Genomic DNA, 21676 nt, shown 5'->3' on the forward strand with positions numbered 1-21676 from the left:
CGGGGACTGCATGGCTATTTTGGGACAGGGAGGATCCTGGGAGGATGCTGGTGAGGTCAGAGTAGGAGGGGAAGGAGGTGGGTTTTCTGCCCATGATTATGTGTCCTGAGCCCTCTGGAGGCCGTCCAGGGGCCCAAGGCTGCCACGAGGAAGAACACACCCAGGACTCCGCCTTAGCCCAGCCAGCCGCAGAGGCGGACTGGGGGCAGGCACGGGCTCAAGATCCTAGGCTTGGATCCCAGCAGCCACAGAAGGCAGGAGGAATGCGTGTTTATGTGTTGTGTCCCAAAAGCAGTGAAAGATCAGCATCAGGCAAGATGAAGGGCAGTGTTGGGGTGGGGTGGGGTGGGGTGTGTGGTGTGTGAAGGAGGGGGAGGTATCAGAAACCAACCAGAGGGCAGATGGAGAACACAGGAAAGAATCTAATCGCTCAGGAAGGGTAATTAATGATCCTTTATTGGAGATGCATTGAGCATCTACTATGTACAGGCATGTTATGAGATGCTGGCAAGACAAAAATGATAATGCTTTGACTTTGTGGGTAGCACTTTCCAGTTGTGTAAGTCCTTCTGCAAATAACAGGAACCTCAAAGTGGTTCCTAAAGTGGTTTATAAACTCTGACCTTAAGGAAATAATCTGAGATGCATCATTTAGGCCCAAGAAGGAGAGAGGCGTTCTACTCTTGAGTTTGGAGGTTTGCAACTATTTTAGAACGTCAAAAACCCACTCTGCCTGTTTGGAGTGTTCTTGGAAAGGTCATCCGTCAATATGAAGTGCTCGGTACTGTTCCTGATCCGTAGCAGGTACTGGGTTAGGGGCTGTGGCGGAAGTGCAATGACTCACGACAGCTTGGCAGCCACCTGGGGGGCAGGCTTCAGTGTGGAGGAAGTAACTTCACCGTCTGGTGAGAACCCCCCGGTTGGGCAGAAGGGGCAGGTGCAGGGACCCACCCAACGGGACCGAGCCCATCCCAGCAGATGCATTTTACTCCGTGGTTCCATTGTCTGAGACGCCTCCTTGCGGCCCTTCCAGTCCCTTCCTGCTGCCTCTCCAAAAAGCTGGGAGAGCATCTTAGTCTTCTTCTGATTTTGCCTCAATTTTAGGTCCTCTGATTAAATTCTCCTGGTGCTACCCACCTGGCTCTGATCTCTCATTTGGGCCAAACTGCCCTTTGGGTGATTCTCGAACACCCAGGACACCCCTCCCAGGAGCCCTGGCTCTCTCCTCCCATCTCCTGCCAGCTGGGTCCCTGCTGGTGGCTCCTCCCCACAGAGGACCAGCGTCAAGCCTTTTTTGCTCCCCACTACGTCCCTCCTTCCCCCCACTTCTGAGTCGTTCACCATGGCTTCGCCACTTCCTCCTCCCTGTCCAAGACCCCCGGGGAGCCCACAGACTCCCAGAAGTGAGGAGAGATGAAACAGCTTTGGAATTTTCCTCCTTCCCACCACATCCCTCCCCAGCCGCCCAGCCTCCCAGGACCACCTGAGCCAGACTCTCCCAAGCACAAAATTGACGCCTATTAGTTAGACACCCACTTGGAGGGTGGGCGGGACACGTGAAGCCCAATCAGGACGGAGAGGGAGAAGGGCAAGCCTCTGCCTTACCATAAATGTGCAACCCACAGCACCCCCTGCACCAGGACACGGTATTTGATGGGATTTCTGTACATCTTTAAGTACAGGAGGAATTGAGGAAATAACAGTAATAGTGCTTCCTACCAATCAGGAACGGTACTAAGTACTTTCCATGATTAGCTCACTGGGTCTCCACCTCCACCGTACACCTGCAAGGTGGCCCTTATCCCCACTTTTCACACCAGGCAACTGAGGCTGAGAGGTTAAATCATTCTCTAAAGGTCACGCCCCTGGTAAATGTCAGGGTTGGACCTCAAGCCTCTATTTTCTGTGGCTCCAAATGTCCTGCCCTTCAGCAGCATTATAGACTTTGAGCGAAAGATGATTGCAATCGACTGAGAGCTACGGGTCAGGCTTATCTGAACGGACAGGCTTATCTGAGGCCCCGGCTGCCTTAGAAATCCCGATGCTACAGGAGCTCTGCCCAGGCCCTGCTTCCCTTCCCTCACCTTCATCCCATCTCATTAACCTTGGCATTCTTCTCCCAGAAGCTTTCCCGGATGCCAGGGCTCAATCTCCTGGGCCCCGAGGGAGGGAGGGAGCTTCCCAGGACTCAGACACCCTTTTAATTAACCTGGGCGACCCTCTCCCGACGGGCCAGCTGAATTCCGTCATGGCCCCACCGTTTCCCAGGGCAGCGCCCTGAACTGTGACTCCCAGCCCAGCTCCCTCACTCTTCTGAGAACGTGGGCCCTCCGTTTCCTATATGCTCACCACCCGTTGGCCTCCATTCCCTGGCCTGGGGCCCCTGGGTGAGGACTACCAAGGCCCCTGAGCTCCTGTGCCCTGTGGGTGTCCTGCCCGTGTCACATGCCCACAGAGAGTGTCAAGGGGCCTACCTAGAGCTGGCAGAGGCCCTCTGTGATTACTCCAAAGTGTCCCCCACCCCAAATCCTTTTTGGAAGTTTCCTCTCTCGCCCCCAAAGAAGGACAGTCCAGTCCAGTTACTTATGGGAACAATGAGACTTGCCCATCTGTCATTCTCATAGCTTAATCATATGGCCAGCAACCTAGAAAAGTCCTCGTGAGCTGTAACTTGTCACCGTTATTAATGGCGGACAGTGCCATTGAGCCCAACATCCATCAGGGCGCCCAGAACAGAGCAGGAGCTCCGGGCGAGACGCGGAAGAAGAGTACTGGAGCGGGCATCCTCACCAATGACCGGAGCCGAGAGGGCCGGTCAACGGCAAGAGCAGACTCTGAGTCCAGCTGACGCCCCGCATCACCTTGCAGCCTTTAGCTTGTGTGCATTAATGCATACAGCCTCGATGCCTCACCCCGAACGCACCTGAGCTGTCTAGCTCGGGCAGGCAAGTCTTACAAGGATGGAGTAATCCATTCATCCGTGTGACACGTTTGTACACCTACTATGTGTCGGGAGTTGGGGGCACAACTGTGAACTGGATGAGCCAGGTCCCTGCCCTCGTGGTAAAGCTTCATGATGTCCTGAACGTGGCCACACCCATCATCGTATCTGATTTCACCACCTGGCGTGCACCCCCATAGAAGAGTTGACGAATGAATGAACGCTTGAATAAATGAAACCCGCAGAGGGAAGGTAAGCCTCACAGATTTTGTCATTCCCGTCTTTCACGTGAAAAGGGACGCTCTGAGCAGGGGCGGCTACAGCACACCCACTAAGAGGGCTTCTGGTGCCTGTCCCCATCCTCGTCCGCTATTCGCAGAGCTCCTTACCTGGTGGACAGTGACACCCTGAAGACGGCTTCGGGAGGGCCTCCCGGCGCCTCCGAGAGTGGAGCTTCCATTTCTGCAAAAGGAGACAGAGGAGAGGAGTCATGGAAATGGAAGGCCAAGCCCTGGGAAGGGTCTGCGGGCTGGTGGGGATGGAGGGGGAGAAAGGGCCGCCTGGGGGCTGGCAGGAGGACTGTTCCGGGATCAAAGACTGGCCATGGGCGTCTGCGTAATAAGAAGCAGATGGAGAAGGTCCCATCTAGGGAATCTCAGTGTCTGATGTCTTAGGAGTGCTCTTAAAGAAATTAACCCCAACCCCAGGGCCCTATAAACCAGCTGTGGCCTTCCTGCACCCCACCATCATGGGCACAATGACCTGCTTTTCTCGGCTCTCTGCTAATTGTTTCCTGTCTAGGTCTGGGCTCCTGATTGATCCCGGTGTCAGGGACAGTGACTGTTTTTCTGGGGTCCCTCACAGCCAGGCCCAGGCAGGCTGGTCAGGGGTAGGGGATAGGGGGCTGAGCAGGCCGCCTGCCCCGCTCTCGAACCTCTTCTTTGCAAATCATTGAACCAATCAGGAAGGCCCCAAGGAAGTGGCAACAAGTAGACCGGGACACCTCCTGCTCCCCAGGAGCTGCCATTTCCACGGTGGCGGACAGACAGGTACACGGCCGCAAGCACCAGGGCCTGGGCTGCCTGCTTTTCAAAGGGCAGCACGCTGAGCCACACAGGGCGGGCCCCACTCGCACAGGGGTTGCAAGCAACGCGTCCAGGAAGAGGCTGCCGAGGTTCATGTGCAGTTGTCAGACCCTGGGCAGATTCGAGTCCCTACGTCACCGGGTTCATGGGCGGACTGGGATGGTCGATGCATGGAAGGGAAGGTGCCTGACACCCGGAGGGCACTTGTGATCCTCGAGTTACAGGGGAGGAACCCAAGGCGCAAGGCGGGGCGGGGGGCAGGGAGACGAGTACGGCCAAGGTCAGAGGTGGACAGCGGCACCGTGCTCTCTGATGCTAGCCTAGCAGCGAGAACCTGGTAGCTCCCAGGCCACGTTGGCCTATAGATGTATTTTATTTGGTTCCTACAGTGGAGGATGTATTTTATTTGGTTCCTACAGTGGTTTGTTTCCCCCCCCCCCCATTGGATCTGTTTCCAGCAGTTTGAAGTGACTGATTTCACATGTAGACCTGGCCACTGGGGGGCCTGTCCCGCGGCTCACAGTTATTGACTATGACCAGAATACTGAAGTCCCTGCCATAGGAATCGGCCACCCTGCCATAAACATTTCTCCATCATTGGCCTCCTCACTGGCAGAGCCTGAATTTCTAGTGACACAGACCCTTGACATTCCCACGGCTTCGTGACAGCCATGAGACTCTAGCACAAGTTAGATGCCATGGTGCACCTTCCAGGCCTCGCCCACTGGCCTCGCTTTTATTCACCGCCACGATCCAGATGAGAGCCCCGCAGGCAGACGGTGTCTCCCTGGCCCATCAGCTCAGCTCGAGGCCCCTGCTTCTCCAGCCTTCCACGCTCCCAGCCCAGCACCTCTCCCCCCACGCCCCTGTCAACGGACGGTCCTGAGAGAAAAGCAAGCAGAAGAGGCCTGCAGAGGCTCCCGCCACCAGGCGACCTGGCCACCTGTGCTGTGACCGCACCTGCCCCTTCTCTCTGCTCCTCCCACGCGAGGCCAAGCGTCCAGCTGCGCACGGGGCCTTCCCCACCCGCCTGCCTCAGCAATGGTCTCTGGACTCCAGCCCTGGCTCGCATCAGGCTCCGTCTTCTCTGTAAAGGGCCAGCGAGTGAATGTTCCGGGCTGTGTGAGGCACACGGTGACACAACTCCTCAGCTCTACTGTTGGAGGTGAGAGGCAGCCACAGAAAACTCGAAAACCAAAGAAGCACAGCTGCGTTCCCATAAAGACATATTTACACAAACAGGCTTCGGGCGGGATGCAGTGGTCACTTACCCACTCCTGACATCATCACTGGGCCAACATGCTGGTGTTCCTCCCACCATGAAAAAGAAAGGAAAAGAAAAATCCTCTCCTGACCAAGCTCTGTCCTGGGCAAACTCCTCCTCTCTCTCTCCTGGAGCACTCCCGCCGGGCTCCTACTCGCCCTCCGCCCGGTACTATCCCCCAGGTCACCGGTGACCTCGGTGCTGCTAAGCCCAGGGGACTGTCCTTCTCATCCCAGCCTGTCACAGTGTTTGCTAGTCCTGCCTTCTCCCTGACACACTTTCCTCACTGGGCAGCAGGATGCCCCTCTCCCAGTTTCCCTCCTGGCACTCTGTGCTCCTTCTATCTCCTCTGCCGGTTGCTTCTCATCTCTGTGGAGGCCGCAGGGTCCAGCCTCACTGCTTTCCTCTCTGCCCTGGCTCCTGGGGACCCTCACCCCGCCTCATGTCTTCAACGCCATCTGTAGGTGACTATGCCACCCTCCCTGCACCTCTAACCCGGATCTTCCTCCAGACCCAGACGCACATATCCAGCTGCCTACTTGACATCTCCATTGATAGGATCTCAAAATGAGCTCTGCAAAACCGGACTCCTCATATTCTGTCCCCACCACCCCCAGGCCTGCCCCTCTGCTGTCTTCCTTGTCATAGGGAATGGCGACTCCATCTTGCCAGACCTTGAGATCATCAGGGATGCCTCCTTCTCTCTCACTCCATGCACATTTGGTCAGCAACTCCGGCTCTCTACTTTCTAGACACATCTAGGATCTGACCCCTTTCCACCACGTCCACACTACACCCAGTTCAAGCCTGGTCATCTCTGGCCTGGTCACGGCGATAACCTTTTGATGAGTCCCCCTGCCTTTGCCCCACAGAGCATTCTCAACACGGCCACCAGGGGGCCACACAGGCTCCTAGATACTCCTGCGCATGCCTGGCTTTCTCCTACCTCAGGGCCTTTGAACTTGCTGGCCTGCCTACCTGGGATGTTCATTTCCTGGCTAACCACCATCTTGCTCTCAGTGAGGCCTCCGCTGCCCCCAGCGCCCTCCTGCAATATACTTGCTATCCTTCTTCCCTGTTTTATCTTTTTCCTCTGGATTTTGTTGTATTGTTGCTTCATTTATCTTGCTTACTGTCTACTGCAATCACTAGAAAGTAAGTTCCAGGGTGCCTGGGTGGCTCAGTTGGTTAAGCGACTGCCTTCGGCTCAGGTCGTGATCCTGGAGTCCCAGGATCGAGTCCCGCGTCGGACTCCCTGCTCAGCGGGGAGTCTGCTTCTCCCTCTGATCCTCCCCCTCTCATGCTCTCTCTCTCTGTCTCATTCTCTCTCTCAAATAAATAAATAAAATCTTAAAAAAAAATAGAAAGTAAGTTCCACAAGGACATGGATATTTTGGTCTGTTTTATTCACTGCCATATCCCCAGTGCCTAGAACAAGGCCTGGCATATGGTAGGTGCTCAATAAATAGCTGTTGCTTACAAATCAGGAGACTTCACATAAAGGTCTGGATTTTTGGTCTCTCTTGTACAGTGGAAGGATCTGGTGATACTGGGCCATGGTGATGACTGGGTGAGGCTGAGTGATAGCTGCCCCTGTTAGGTAGGTGGGTGTGTGCTGCCCAAGTCACCACAGTACCCTCTCCCTGGTCAGCTTCACCTACTTAGCCCACCAGCCTGGCCCCCTTAGGCATCTGAGTTGGAGGCTCCTGGTGGGACATGCCCAGGCTGAGGCTCAGGGTGGGTAGAAAACCTTCTAAGGCCCCGGTGTGGACCCTCAGCCACCCTGGACAGAGCAGCTTTCCCGCTCCACCCCTGCTGGCGGCCAGGGCCTCCTGGAATGCCCTGCATGGCCAGAGCCGAAACAGCACCCGCCTGATCTTTGCAGCTATTAAAATGCCTGTATCAGTATCAAAGGGAAAATGCCAGGCGGCTACTCACTCCCCCCAGAGAATGCGGAGAGGCCTGGCCTTGGGTTTCTCCCTGCGCTCGGTCCCAGGGCTCTTAAAGGGCTCAGGCTCTACCTGGGCCTCCGTAATAGGTGGGCGGCTCCAAGTCTTGGTGTGGAGGATGGAGCCCAGAGCAGGTGACTCTGCACTCCACAGCTGGGACCTTGACCTCTGGGGGAATCTGTAAAATGAGGCTGTTGCCCCCCAGCCAGCCGCCTAAGTGTTGCTGGGGAAAGTGCCTTGGAAACCATAAAGCACTTACCAAGAGGAATTATTAAATACGTTACTATTAATAATAATAGCTACACATATTGAGCAGTATGTATCAGGCACTGTGCTAAGTATTTGGGTGGAAAATGTCATTTAATAGTTAATTTTTGATATTATTAGTGTATGACTCGTATCAGGACCCACCTGCCCTTGGAGGCTGGGGTAGGACTCTATTTGGGGTTAGCACAGACAGCTTCAAACTCTGCTGAAGGATCCACTACACGCAGAGCTGGGCAGTGTTGATATGGGCCTGCGCTACATTTGGGAGTACCAGGACCTTGGGATCTGCTCCCAGCTCTCCTGCTGTGTATTAAGCAAGAGATATAATCCCTCCAGACTTCGATTTCCTCATCTATAAAATGGGGCTAATATCAGTTAACCACTAGACTACAGAGGACGGACGGAGGGATAAAACGAGATGAGATCAAAAAACAAAGAGAGTGTCCAGATGTGAAGAACGGTGAGCACCTGCTCTGCTAGCTTGTTTTCCTTGGTGGCCAGGTGAAGGCCCCTTCTCTCTTGAGCTGGTCCCAGGCCTGTCTCCTCCCATCTGCCACAGTGAGGCTGGCCCGGCCTCAGGCCCTGCTGGGGACATGTGGTCAAGTCTCCTGCCATGCTCCTGTTCCTGGGAAACACCGAACCCCTCTTCCTGGAAGAGGGAGGGAGAGTGAGGGTCCTACCTGCCTGCCACCCTGCCCTTTGAGGACTAGAGGCTGAAAAAAGGAGCTGCCCATTGAAATGACCACATCGAGCAAAGCTCCAGTCCCTGCAGCAGCGTCTGATTACAATGCCTGGCACAGAGTGGTGCTCGATGCCATCTGCTAGAGCCCTTTTCATTACCCCTCACCATACTGCTGAGCCGGCGCCCCGTGGGAGACCAAGCCAGCTTTTTGAGGGCAGGGCCTGGTCTGGTGTTTTGATCCACACTTGAACTGAATGAATCACGTTGAGGTCCGCCCCCTAGCACCCATCCCTGGGGTGCTAGGGGGACGTAGGCTTCGGGAGCATTTGGATGGATGGAGATGGGAGAGGGAGGGCATTCCGGTGAGGAGCAAAGGCTCAGAGGCAGGACAGAAGCTGTTAGGGGCCAGCCCCTGGGCCCAATCGCAGGGACGGCAAGAAGGGGCTGGCCCCACAGACCAGCTTTGTTAAGGGGACAGGCCCATGGGCAGCTGCATGCCCCGGAGCACAGGCAGATCAGCGCAGGAAAATCAAAACGGAGGAAATTGAGACACTCAACCCACATCCGCCCAAACTGGACTCACCCGGTCTGCCCTGGGGGCCGGGAGGGGGTGCCATGGGGTGCGCCTGGGGAACTGTCTTCTTCCTCCCTCCACAATTCTCTTTGTGCCACAGACCTGGCACCCGATCACAGACTCCCAGGGCCATGACACAGGGGCCCGAGGGTCCGCCAGTTGCCACGGGCTGTCTCTGCCCCTGTTTCAGCAGACCCACACAGCCTGTGGCTCCGGGCTCTGCAGATCAGAAGAAGTCGGGGGAAGGAGGTGAATGCCCCTGTGTGAGCTTTCCAACCTTCTTATGAGAAAGTCCTTCCTTTCAGCTAAGCTCCGGCCCTGCTGCTGCCTCGGAGAGTCAGGGAGTGGGGCCCTGGAACGATGTAAATGGGCGTGGGAGCCAGGCTGGCACAGGGCCGGAGACCACAGGTTCAAGGGGCCTGGGGTTTTCTCGCGACCCGGTGCAGGATGAAGCAGAGTCCCGGACACGGAGCAGTGAGGGGCTGGGGTGAGAGTGCTGGAGTGGAAGCCAAGAACCTCTTCCCTCCTTCCCTCCTTGCAGCAAATGGGTGTTGAGCATCTATGTAGATGGGAGCCATGCAAAGTGCCAGGACATGCGGGAGCAGAGCAGACACAGAGGCAGCCCCGGGGCCCTTACTCTCCAGGCAGGGGCACACGGAGTCTACAAACCACACACACCGACCAACTGCCACTGTCATCGAGCTCTGGTGAGCAGGGGTGAGGCTCTCCAGGCTGGTTCATCGTGGGGAAGTGACGGCAAGGTGGAGACGTGAGGGTGACCAGCAGCACACCCAGGGGAGGGCCCAGGCGCAGGGAAAACGGCTGACACCTGACACCATCATGGGCTTCTTATGACACAGGCAGGGCTCCTGCCTAGATGAATCCATTCTGCACTCCCAGCCACCACTCTGAAGGAGGAACTGGAGACAGGGAGGGACGGACTGACTTGCATAGTGACAGGCAGCCGGTGGGGGGTAAGGGGAGTGGGCAGAGGCAGGATCGGAACCAGGAAGCCGGGTTCAGAGCCCAGGTCCCTCCACTGCACACCTGTGATGGGGGGGGTGGTGCGGGGCGGGGGCGGGTTTGACTCTTTCCAGGAGACGGCCATACTGATTACTGGAGGGCCAGACACTGCTCAAAGCACTCATTTTACCTTTTTAAATTCTAAAAACAGCACTCAATAAAAGGGAGATACTCTTCATTATCATCACCCCATTTTTTAGAGGGACAACCCAAAGCACAGAGAGGTTAAACAACTCGTCCAGCATCACACAGCCAGGAACCAGCCGAACTGGACTTGAACCCAGCAGTCTGGCTCTGCAGTCTGTGCTCCTAACTATGCCAGGGTACGGCCACGTGGCTGGACTCTGAAAGCGGGGGAAGGGGAGCTCTGAGGCAAGAGAGGGGGCAAGGGCCCAAGCTCTTCAGGCCTCCTGGACCACATTAAGAAATTTATTTATTTATTTATTTATTTATTTATTAAGATTTTATTTATTTATTTGACAGAGAGAGACACAGTGAGAGAGGGAACACAAGCAGGGGGAGTGGGAGAGGGAGAAGCAGGCTTCCCGCGGAGCAGGGAGCCCGATGCGGGGCTCGATCCCAGGACTCTGGGATCATGACCTGAGCCGAAGGCAGATGCTTAACGGCTGAGCCACCCAGGCGCTCCCACATTAAGAAATTTAGTCTCTGGCCTGAGAACAATAGGAAGTTACTGAAGAGCTGTAATTAGGGGAATGTGGTGACTATTTAGAGCTTTTGAAAGATCACCCATGTTGCTGTGTGGATACTGAAAGGGACAGGGCAGAGTGAACGGGAGCAGGCGAGTTAGGAGGCTCCTGCCACAGCCCAGGAGACTGTGGGTAGCCGGCTGGGGAAGGGCACACAGTGACAGAGAGAAGGGGACAAGTCTGCAGGAGGCTGAATGGTGCAGGCGGCCGGGCCTGGAGTAGGTGGAGCTGGAGATCAGCACCTCTCCAGATGAAGGGGTCTGGGGAGGGGCGGGCTTCCTGTTCAGTTTAGCGTGTTGAGTTTGAGGTGCTTTCAAGACATGCTGGAGGGGTGGGGTGGTAGGTGTCAAGAAGGGTCTGGTGCTCGGGCGCCTGGGTGGCTCAGTTGGTTAAGCGACTGCCTTCGGCTCAGGTCATGATCCTGGAGTCCCGGGATCAAGTCCCACATCGGGCTTCCTGCTCAGCAGGGAGTCTGCTTCTCCCTCTCACCCTCTTCTCTCTCATATGCTCTCTCTCTCTCTCATTCTCGCTCTCTCAAATAAATAAATAAAATCTTTAAAAAAAAAAAAAAAAAAGAAGGGTCTGGTGCTCTGACAAGATGAAGAACATACACTTTATAGCCGGAACAGTCAGCTGCATCGGGTAGTGAGCTCCCTGTCACGGGGGGGGGGGGGGGTGTAAGCCTGAGAACCAGTGATGTTGTGGGAAATTCCTGGTATAGTTCATGGCTCCCTTTCCTCCAACACTCTGATTCTATGGAGTGGGGGAGAGGCTGCAGGTAGCAGGACCATCCTCTGACCTCCCATATCTCTGAGTCTTCCCCTACCCCCAGGAAACCACAAAGGCCAGCTCACAGGGACTAAGGCTCTTCCTGGAAGAGCCCCAGCTAATGCCCCTTTAACCAGCCCCCTTTCTGCATCCTTGTCCCCAGAGGTCCCCCTTCCCATCCTGCCATCCAGGCCACCTTGTCAGAGCATGACCCGATGCAGAACACCTCCCCATGACAGCTTAGTGGCACCTTCCTGGGGCATCTTCAGCGTAATAGGCAAGTCCAGGAGTGGAGTCCCCTGGATGGCAGAACCCCGGGCCCTGCAACAGCTTTCCTGGGGAAGATGTGTCCTCTGGGGCCAGCAAGGCCTCCCCTGTTGTAACTGAACCAACAGAGAGGCGGGAGCCTCGTGGCGGGAGGGCAGGCTGGACAGGGGAAGTCTGAGCAAAGGGCCTGGGGGCACTGAAGAGGCCAGAGGCTGGGGTGGGCAGGGGTGTGGAGGGGAGGAAAAGGGGCTGAAGAGGCAGCAGAGGCCCAGGCTGTGTGGGCTCTAGCCACGCGGGGCTTCAGGAAAGCCCACAATAGGCTCTAAGAGAGGAGACAGGGGCCCCGGGTGCCCCTGGAAGGCTGCGCCCAGCCTCTCAGGCAGGCAGTTCCTCCCCTTTGTGTGTGGCTTGCCCTTGCCCTTTGAAGGGGAGCCCCTGCTGCCAGCAGCCTTATCCCCACCCTTTTGGCCACAAAGAATTTTCTGCAGGGAGGCCCCCACCCAGAGCAGGGGGCATTTGGCATGCAGATGGGAGGTGGGGGCGGGGGGGGGGGGGAGTCAGCCTGGAGCTGCTGCCAGACTCTGCAGGCAGCCAGACAACACCCAGGAGAGCGGGGGACCCCTGTCTGCCCCAGCCTTCCCAGGCCCTTCCCAGATCCCGGCCTCAGTTTCCCGGAGAAGCCTGCTGACGTCCTTTACTCACTGAGGACTCTACAAGCTGCTTCTGAAAGGGGCATAACCCCACTGAAGTAGGTGGGGGGATTCCTGAGGCTTCTGAAACCTTCCTTCTGGATGGCAAACCCTCCGTTGATGTGATTTTTCAAAAACAAAACAGAACAAGCCCCCAGTCAACCCCCTTCTTTAAGCCCCCTCGACTTTCAAACTGTGCAGCGCGTGGTAGCGCTTTTATTGACACCTCTTGTGACCCTCGTGACTGCCAGCCCCGGCCTCTCGGCGCTGCTTGGGACCCGGGGAGGGGTCTGGGTTCAGATGCACAGGATGCCCGGGCATGGGGCCACAGCTAGATTCTGTGTCCTGCCGTCCCCGGGGCTGCCAGCCACGGGGCTTGTTAAACACCTCACTGCAAGACCCTTGCCACGGGGATTCACTTTGGGATTTGGGGCAGGGGGTCAGCCTTGGCGTGTTGTACTGCTCCCCAGGGAGCTGGGCCAGGTCTTTGAAGGTGTGCAGATGTGAAGAAGGGAGAGTAACTTTAAATAGAGTTTAGTTGTTGTAGAGCTTCTACTCCTGTTTTGCTCTAAGGAGGCACTTGGGTGCATGGACAGCCAGCCAGACATGGATTGTACCGTAAGGGAGTTGGGAGGTAAGGGGAACAAAGAGAAAGCAAGGGCAGGGTGATTACCAGGAACTGGGGTTGGGGCTTAGGCAGAAACTTCTGCCAGATGGACTAGCCTCTGCCACGGGGTGAAACCCAGATTTGGTGCTAAGCTTTCAGTGTCCAAGAGACAAGACCGATCCATCCCTCCTGGGAAGCCAAGCATTCTGGAAACCAAGGCTGGACAGGGATTTTCCTAAGGCTCCTCCTCACCGAGGCCTGATGTCACAAATGGTGTCCCCTGCGTCATTTTACAGCAAAGACCGTAATGCAGGCCTGATGCCAAGTCAGTTCGGTCACCACCACCTCTGCGGGAGCTGAACCAGACTGAACGGGTCCCTAGCCCCTGGTCTCTACGACCTGCCTCAGCTGACCTAGTAGGGAATGGACTTCATACAGATGGTGTATACTAGTGGCTTCAGAGTGTCAGCTCTGGGGCCAGACTGCTTGGGTTCAAGGCCTGGCTCTGCTACTTGGAGCTGTGTGACCTTGGGAAAGTCACTTCCCTTCTCTGGGACTCCATTTTTCTCTTCTGTAACAATATAAAATAAAATAGAAAATAGAAAAAAATATCAATATATAACCACTTCAGAGGATCATTTTGAGAATTAAATGAATCAATAGATGGTAGAAATCTTTGAACAGTGCTCAATAGATATTAGGTATTAATAAAAGTTATGGACAAGGTACAACAACCCCATCTTACCTCCTCCTCCAATGCTGAGGGAGGTGGTCATGATTACAGCTGCCATTAACTGAATGATTTCATTTAATTCTGCAACCACCCCGTGAGGAGGATGTTGGCATCCCCATTTTCCAGATCAGGACCCTGAAGCTCAGGTCACATGACCAGCGAGTGGCAGAGGTCCAAGTGACATCACATGCTGTGGGCTTGCCTACTTTACTCTTTTGCCCAAACCAAAAATGTGCCGGGCAGTCTGGGCAGGTGAAGAGGAAGCTCCCGACCGTTGGGCGTAGGGGATGGGAAGGGATGGACGCCCCCAGCTGCTCTGTCCAGTTGGGAACCCAGCCCACTGAGCCATCCCCACTCTCCCAGCCAGCACCAGGGTGCAGCCCTGACTTAGCAGGAGTTCATCCTTTCCTCTCTGCTGGTTGCTGGGAAACACCCACCTCCAGGGGGCGGCCCTGAGCAAACGCTGAGCCTACAGCTGGGTCTGGGGTCAGGGTGTGGGGAGGGCAGCCAAGGGAGATGACTTCACCAGCCTCTAGCAGAGGGACCTTAAACCATCAACGAAGTGGTGAGGGCTGCCTACTACGTGCAAAGTCCTGGGTGAGGCTCAGTAAGGGACCTGGTGACCGTGGGCCCTTCTCTCCCACTGGATTGTGTGTGATCAAATGCAGAGACAAGATATTTAAAGGCAATAGAGAGGAGAACACACTGCACAATGAGCTTAAGGCTGAGCCCTGGATGGCAATTAGATGCACATTGACTCTAACAGGGAGTGGTAGTCTGGAGTCTGTGTTGAGAAGGATTCTGAGGTCCATCTAGGCTCACGGGGAGTGTGTTGAGGGCTTAGGAATGGCTGCTTTGATTCTGGGACGAGAGAAGTCAGCACACACCATGTCTACATTTTCCTTCTCTGAGCTGGATGTTTGGCATGGCCAGCAAGTTCTGCAGGAAGTCAGAGCAGGGAGAGAGCCCATTTAGGGTTGGAGTGGTCTGGGGAAGGTTTTCCAGAGGGTGCTGGCGCAAGTTGAAAATGATTAGGAGTAAGGGGGAAAAGGCATCTTTCTGAGAGTGTCAAACAGTGAGACTATGCTTAAGGCAGATGGCATCTTGTCTCAGATGCTTTGACGTTCCCACCACCTTCCTATGAGGGGTGGCTACTTAATGAGGTCCTCAGTTTGGTTCGGAGCTACCTGCTAGTTTTAAGGCCTTCGGAGAAGCTGTAAAACGTTAACAACTCCCCCTGGCGTTATCTGTAATAAATATTGCTTTGTATTTTTCTTTTAACTGAGAGTCAAGAAATTGCTCTTGATCTTGAACACCAACTCTCACTACTTAGTGATAGCTTCCTGGAGCAGTGTTGAGAAGGATTCTGACACTGTACATAAGCTCAATGGGAAAGTGTGCTGCAATTGATTAGCAATGTCTGCTGAGGCCAGGGAATGGAGTGAAGCACACGCGGCATGCCCAGTCTTTACCACCACTTGACCAGACAACTAACTACATGGGAGGGAGAAGGTGTGGTGTGGAACCTGGTTGCAGAGACTTCAGACCAGTTTTCTTAGAAAACAGAAGAGAGGGGGCTGGGACTGAGGGGCTCTGAGGATCTTCCCTCCATTAACTCCCCACAAGATCACTCATGCACTGATACACGCAGAGTCAGACGCAGTGGAGGCTGGCTTCATGGCTGGCTGCATGCGCAGGTGCTTGGATCCAGGGTCTATCTGATTCCCGAGGCCCAGGTCACACCGCAACAGCACATACATCCCCCGTAAGGCCCCACTGCCATCCCCGTTCCAGCATTTCCATCCTAGGGGACTGAGATAGGACTCCCCCATCTGGAGCCCAGTCTTTCAGACACCGCTTTGATCTTTCCCATGAATGCTCCTCTGGAAAAAAAAAAATCAATAAAAGGCCCCTGTACACACCCTATAAATGGGAGACATTTCTGTTACAGTGGTGGGATTGTTGTTTTTAGGGATGAGAGAGTCTGCCCCAGGTTCCTCAACATTTTAGCCTGGAAGCTTCAACACCCCCCAACCCCCAGGAAATTCCTGGAGGTGGAAAACGCCCTTAACACCCAAAGGATTAGATCATTGATAGCAGGTTGGAGGGTACAGTGACATCAGTCTTCTCATCTGTAAAATGGGATGATGAGAGTGTCCACCCCTTAGGGAGGCTGTGAGGATTGGAAGAGGTATCACGCACAGCATTGGCTGCCGGATGTACCATATAAACGTGAGACACTCCCATCAGGGAAGGCCGTTACTCTTACTGTCAGGGAAGGGGAGTCTGCCGGGCATCCCCCAATGCCCACCTGGAAGGTGGCTGCTGACTCCCATTGCTCCCCCTTGGCCGACAACATGGACTTGGCTATTCTCAGCTCCAGACCCTTCTCTTTCACAGCACACCTGCTGCCCAGCCCTGGGTGACATCTGATTTCCTCCGTTTGGGACATTCCAGTTCCTTTCTTTACAGCAAGCAAACCAAGCAACAGGCAGCTGGAGCGCTCATTAAGGGTCCCAGCCCAGGAGAGAGGCACTGATGGGGGAGGAGTGGGGGCCTGAGGTCTGGAAGCCACACTGCCAGCTCCCCGCAAGCTGGCTCCCCGCCCCCGTCCTCCTCTCCCCGCCCTGACCCTCCCCTCCCAGTGGCCAGGCCGCTCAGATCCAGGCCTTCTGCTCGCATCTGCCTCTGGACTGCCTCCTTCCAGGCTCCTCTCCCACTGGGTCCCCTCGGCCTGGCCTTCCGCCCGCCTCCCAGATTTGGTCTCTGCCCGGCACACTGCTTTCCCCGCTGGGATGGGTGGTGTGCATGTGCCCCTGGGATCCGGCCTCCAGGCCACCGAGTAGGCTGTGGGCTTCCCCAGGACTGCCCTGTCCAATGCCCTTCTTCCGTCCTTCAGGGAGTGGCCCAGGTCCACCTGCTCCAGCATGGCTTGCCTGCCCCAGATCCTGCGGAGCCCTCTGGGAGCACTCCTCCCATCCTGGGCCTGGCCTTCGGTGGTGGCACCTTCTAGTGCATCCTCCTACCTGCCATATCCCGAGAGTCTCACAGCAGCCCCAAGAGAAGGAACCTGAGGTTGGGGGGTGGCATGGCTTGCCGAAGGCCACATGGCTGGCAAAGCCCAGCCAGAACCCTGGTTTGGGACCCCGACACTCCTGGGGTGCCTATGCACCCTTCAGAGAAGGAGCCCTCTGTAAGTCCGTGCCACAGAATCACTCTGTTAACAAAACTGCCTGCCCGGCTCTCCTCGGCCTTTTCTTCTCACTGGCTTTCCTCCGGTCAACCTTCTCTCTTCTCTGACTCTCCGCTTCCTCACCTTTGCTCTTTGCTCCGACTTGGAAGAGCACACGTAGGAAAGAGAAGGCCTAGGGTGGAGGGAGGCCTTGAGTTGCTCCAAGACACCTTTGCTGGCCCAGAAGTGGCTTGCTTCTAGTGCAATGCTGTCCTACAGAACTTTCTACGATCATGCAGATGCTCTCTGCCTGCACTGTCCAACTGGTAGCCACTAGCCTTGGGTGTCTCTTGAGCACTGACCTGAAAGGTGGTCAGTGTGACTGATAAACTTGATTTTAAATTGTACTTGATTTGAATTCATGTAAGGATAATGAGTCACATGTAACTGTATGGGACCGTGCAGCCCTTTGAGCGTCATTTCATGAAGCCCGGACTGTAGGTCCCTGTGCCAGCCTCTCGTTTGGCCTTCCTGCTCTGCCCTGCTCTCCCTCCCATTCTAGAGACACAACTGCCCTCCTCAAGCCCTTCCATGACTCCTCAGTGCTCTCACATAGATCTAACGTCTCCGAGGCCCCTGTTGACTCAGATGCCCTGGCCCTCTCCAGCCGAATCTTCCACCACTCCATTCCCCAAGGCCAACCCCTCCCTCTGGCTTCCAACCTTCAGACTCTGTTCCCTTTGTCCCTTGGAACAAAGCCCCTCCACTCATCCCCTTTGGCCTGGAAGTCTCCGATTCACCCTTTAAGACATCACTCGAAAATCGCTTTCCCAGCAAGCCTCTGCCCTCACGTAGGCTGCATGTTAATACATTCCCCAGACCTCCTCGGCTCCCGTCACCCTAGCATTTTTCACATGACAGGGTCACCGCCTGGGTCTTCTTTGTGCCCTATTTGCCCGTGAGTAGGAGGGCAGAAGTGTGTCCCCTACGATGCCTGATCCACAGCCGGCTCTCAGGAAACACTTGCTGCCTGACTGAATGAAAACGGACAGAGGAAGGAAGCAGGACATAGTGAAGAGCACTGGAAGTGGGGTCAGGAACTTGGGTTCCAGTGCTGGATCTCGCCATGTGACCGGGGTAACCCACAGCCCCTCTGTGGGCCTTCATTTCCCCATCTGTAAGATGGGGGTCAGGTCAGATGCTCTGGCAGATGAGAGGTCTAGAAGTCAGTGGGTGCAGCGGACGCTATGGTTGGCAGACGAGGAATCAGCACGTCCAGTAACACTGTCAGTCCCCAGGCCCTTCGAGCATGAGACTTGACAGGGCTAAGTCTCAAGGGGAGGAAGCAAGGATCTGCGGCATGCCCTGGCCAGCAGCGGGGGCCGGGGAGGGGAGAGGATGGAGAGAGGCACTGAGCGGAGCTCCCGGGTCAAATGCTTGCCCCTCAGCTGCCAGGGCCCCTGAGATTCCTGGGGGAGCCCTCGCTGCCCTGACACCATCTCCACCACCCTGCCAGTCCCACATGCGCTCTCAGACAGCTAGCAGAGGGCGCTGGCTTGCGCTGCTGAGTGCAGACACTTCCCAGGGGACTTGCGGGTGGCCTGGCAGAGTCCTGGATCCCCTGGGTCCTGGCAGGGCATGGGAATGAGCTGCCGGCAGCACTGGGACCACCCTCTCTGCTCTGGTCCTGTGACCTCCCTCTCCTTGACCACACCAGAGAGCCTTTGCCTGGCAGTGCAACCCTAGAGGAGCCCGGCTGCAGGGCACCGGAGCCTCGGGCCAGAATGGCCATAGCGCCCACCACAGTTAGAACTGGGTTCCCATGCTAACCACCATCGCAACCAGTTTGTGAGCTCAGAGGGGTGAGGGTGTCTGCTGCAGGTCGCATAGCTTCTAAGTAGCAGAGTGGGGATAAAAACCTTCTACCTGCTCTTTATTGTTCCACAGCCCCTCGGACGAAGGAAGAGGGCCCCCCCAGTTCTTCCTCAGGGAAACCTTCTTTGGCCAGCCCGTTCTAGAACCTCTTCCCAGACCACTGCAACCCTCGCCAGTGGGTCCTCTCCTTCATTTGGGTCCTGGATCCCTTGTGCTGTCCCGAGTCTCCTGAGTCACTAGGACTCCCATTCGAACTGGCCAGTTCTTCCTCTGGTGGCACCAATAAGGCTGCCTGTCCCTCCTTCCTGGGGGGGGGTGGGGTGGGGAGCTCTCTTCATGTACTCCTAAGATCGCCATGGCTAAGCAACACTAATGGCTTTTAAGCTACTTAGGTTCAAGGACATTTCAGAAGGGGGGAAAGCTCAGCATCCTCTTCCCAGAAAAACACACAAACATAAAATGATGGGGACCATTCGAGGGGACCAGGGATAGGAAATGTGGCTTAGAAACAAGAGGGTATGGGCTTATTCGAGCCCCAGGACAGCAGAATCAGGGAGACCCACACCTGGGCCCTAGCGGTCTGGGGCAGTGGGCAGGGACCAGGACACCACTCCCTGCAAGGACAGCCCCGTCTGTCCCCCTCGACCCCTTGGATGACTCACTCCCTCACTCTCTCTTCCCCGCTGAACATGGCAATAAAAGTCAGGCAACGCTGATCCTCAAGGGATGGATGCGAGGGCCGCGGGGGCCCAGCAAGCCTCCGCCAGGGCCCCCGGGCACACATCCGCCGCGTGGGCGCTGGGCGGCCCTCACACGGCCCTGGCGGGGTGCCGGGCGGGAGAAGCGGGGCCTGGCAGCTTCCGCGCGCCTCGCCTTCCTCCACCTGCCCCGCGCGCCCAGGCGCTCTCAGCGCAGGCCGTGGGGGGCGCCTGCGGGCCGCGGGAGCTCAGGGGTCCCACGCAAGCCGCCGGGGTCCTCGGGGTCCTCCGAGGCCCCGCAGGGCAGCGTCCTTCCCCGCCCCCACGCACCCGCAGACAGCCCCTGCGGGGCCCGGGCGCTCCGCGCCGCCGGGAGGAGAGCAAGCGCCCGCGGGCGCCCGCTGGTCGAAAGTTTGGAGGCTGCGCGAGGGGGCGCCGCGGGGAGGGATAAAAGCCAGCAACAAAGAGCACAGACCTCATCCAGCAGTTGGTTGACTCGTCCCAAAATAGCCGTCTCCATTTGCTGCTCCCCACGCTCCGCTTCCAGGCGCAGCACCCGGGCCTGCAGCTCGGCGGTCCGAAAGTGGGCGAGCAGGCTGAGCGCCAGCGAGCACAGGGCCAGCGCCAGCAGCCCGCACGACCCCGGGCTCGGCAGCCGCGCGCAGCGCTCGGCCGGCGCCGCCGCCAGCGCCACCGCCGCGGGCGCGCCCGGCTCCCCGGGGCCGCGGGCACCGGCGGCTGCCGCTCTGCGGGCGCGCTCCGCTACCATCCCCTCGCGTCTTGAGAACCAATAAATAAATAAATAGAATAAATAAAGGCGAGAGCCGCTTCCCCGAGGCGCGATCCGAGCTGCTGGCAGGGGGAAAATGTCCCTTTCCTTTGCTCCCGGCAGGGGATGGAAAAATTAGCGGCAGGAGGGGGAAAGCCGAAAAAAACACAACCAGCGGTAATCGGGGTGCACCCAGGTGAGAAGAAAGTTACTTCGAAGAACGTTCCAAGTCCAGGAAAGTTAGGGGAATCTGGACGGCTCTCCTTCTCTCCGCCCCGTTTTTCCCTTCAAGTGTCTGCAGAGTCCTGGAGTTGGTTCTGCGCTGTCCGTCCTTCTTGGTGTCTCGCGTCTCCCGGGCGAGCCGGTTTCAGTCCCGGGGCGAAGGGGCGCGCATGGAGGGCCCCATGGGCAGAGGTGGGTCGTGGCCGCTGCCGAGGAGCGTTGGGGCCGATTCCGGCGCCTCTGTAACTTGACACACTAGCTGCGGCTGAACGGATCGGATGAGCAATCCGTGCTACTTCCCAAACTAATCTCTCCCACCCCCCTCCCTCCTCCTCCTCCCCTCTTCTCCTCCACCTCCTGCGGGGCCGACGGTTTGGATTTATTTATTTATGCAAACTCGCCCGGGGTGGGGGGCGTGGTGTGCTGGGCCCGCTGCCCCAACCCGCCGGCCCGAGAGCCCCTCTCCCGCGCTCCCTGTCCCCTTTGAAGTGACACTTGGGGTTATTTATAGGCAGGAAGGGGGTGTGGAGTGGAGCGGGGGCTTTACTTCTCTCCCTTTCTCCGGATTCACACCGAGGGACCTCTGCCTTCCACCAAAGTCACGGGGCCAGGATCACTCTGCTTTCCGAAAAGTTGGCAAAGGCAGCCTTAGGGATCCTCCAAGGAGCGTGGCTGTGTTCTTGTCGGGCACCTGGATGGATTTCTAGATCTTCAGCAGGACGATCTAAATCCCTTCGGCCACCATTGCTCCCACCCCCAGGTGTCTTGGGTCTCATCCCCTCCCTCTCACCCCAAATCAGTTTCACATTGGGCTCCGTACCTCCTGCGCCCTGCAGCCCCAAGCCTTTGGTGGGGGCTCATTCCACCTACTACATCTTTAACATCTTTACTCTGGGGTGAAAAGTCAGCCCTCCAGGGGGCAGCGGAACTGACCTTCTTTTCTCTCTTTCAGGACCAAGACATAACAAGGTACAGGAGAATAAAACTGAGCAGAAAGGTTCATTCCAAGGTATCTGAGAGTCAGGTCCCGATTCCTCTCCTTCCTGCCTGGCGCTGATCTGAGACCCACTCCATCCCTCTGCCATCAGGACAGCCTGCCCAAACAGCCCAGCCATCGAAGGAAGGTGAGCACTTCTTACACGCACTCAGACTCCCTCCCCGTGCAAGAGTCCTTCGCTAACCCCGCTCCCTCCTGCAGTCATTTCTTAGGCTCTGGTCAAGAAAAACTGGTGGCTGGAGGGCATTTTGTAGTTTCCTCTCTTGTCACCTCCCCCACTTTAAGTAACATTGTATCCCAAGACCTTATCTCCCTGCGCCTCTTGACATTCCTGCAAATGAGGTGGTGGGACTGAGTTCCTGGAGAAAGCCCACCTCCCAGGAACAG

At 56.6% G+C, this 21676-nt stretch overlaps 1 protein-coding gene across 1 annotated transcript; it reads right to left on the reverse strand.

The window, feature by feature from the left end:
- Positions 1 to 3264: 3264 nt before the first annotated feature.
- On the reverse strand, positions 3265 to 20552 carry LOC144382568 (collagen alpha-1(XIII) chain-like). The gene is made up of 2 exons (XM_078077637.1): positions 19777 to 20552; positions 3265 to 3403 (listed from the first exon to the last, which is right to left on the reverse strand). The coding sequence occupies exons 1-2, from the start codon at positions 20068 to 20070 to the stop codon at positions 3311 to 3313; spliced, it is 387 nt and encodes a 128-aa protein (XP_077933763.1). The 5' UTR covers positions 20071 to 20552; the 3' UTR covers positions 3265 to 3310.
- Between the last annotated feature and the right edge of the window lie 1124 nt (positions 20553 to 21676).

This window comes from Halichoerus grypus, chromosome 7 (assembly GCF_964656455.1).
Source record: "Halichoerus grypus chromosome 7, mHalGry1.hap1.1, whole genome shotgun sequence".
In the NCBI taxonomy this organism is placed as follows: domain Eukaryota; kingdom Metazoa; phylum Chordata; class Mammalia; order Carnivora; family Phocidae; genus Halichoerus; species Halichoerus grypus.

Excerpts from the sequence above, each read along its gene's own strand:
- LOC144382568 (XM_078077637.1), bottom strand. The coding sequence starts at position 20,070 with ATGGTAGCGGAGCGCGCCCGCAGAGCGGCAGCCGCCGGTGCCCGCGGC. Across the intron at positions 3,404-19,776 it reads TCAACCAACTGCTGGATGAG|AAATGGAAGCTCCACTCTCG; the intron begins GTCTGTGCTCTT and ends CTCCTTTTGCAG.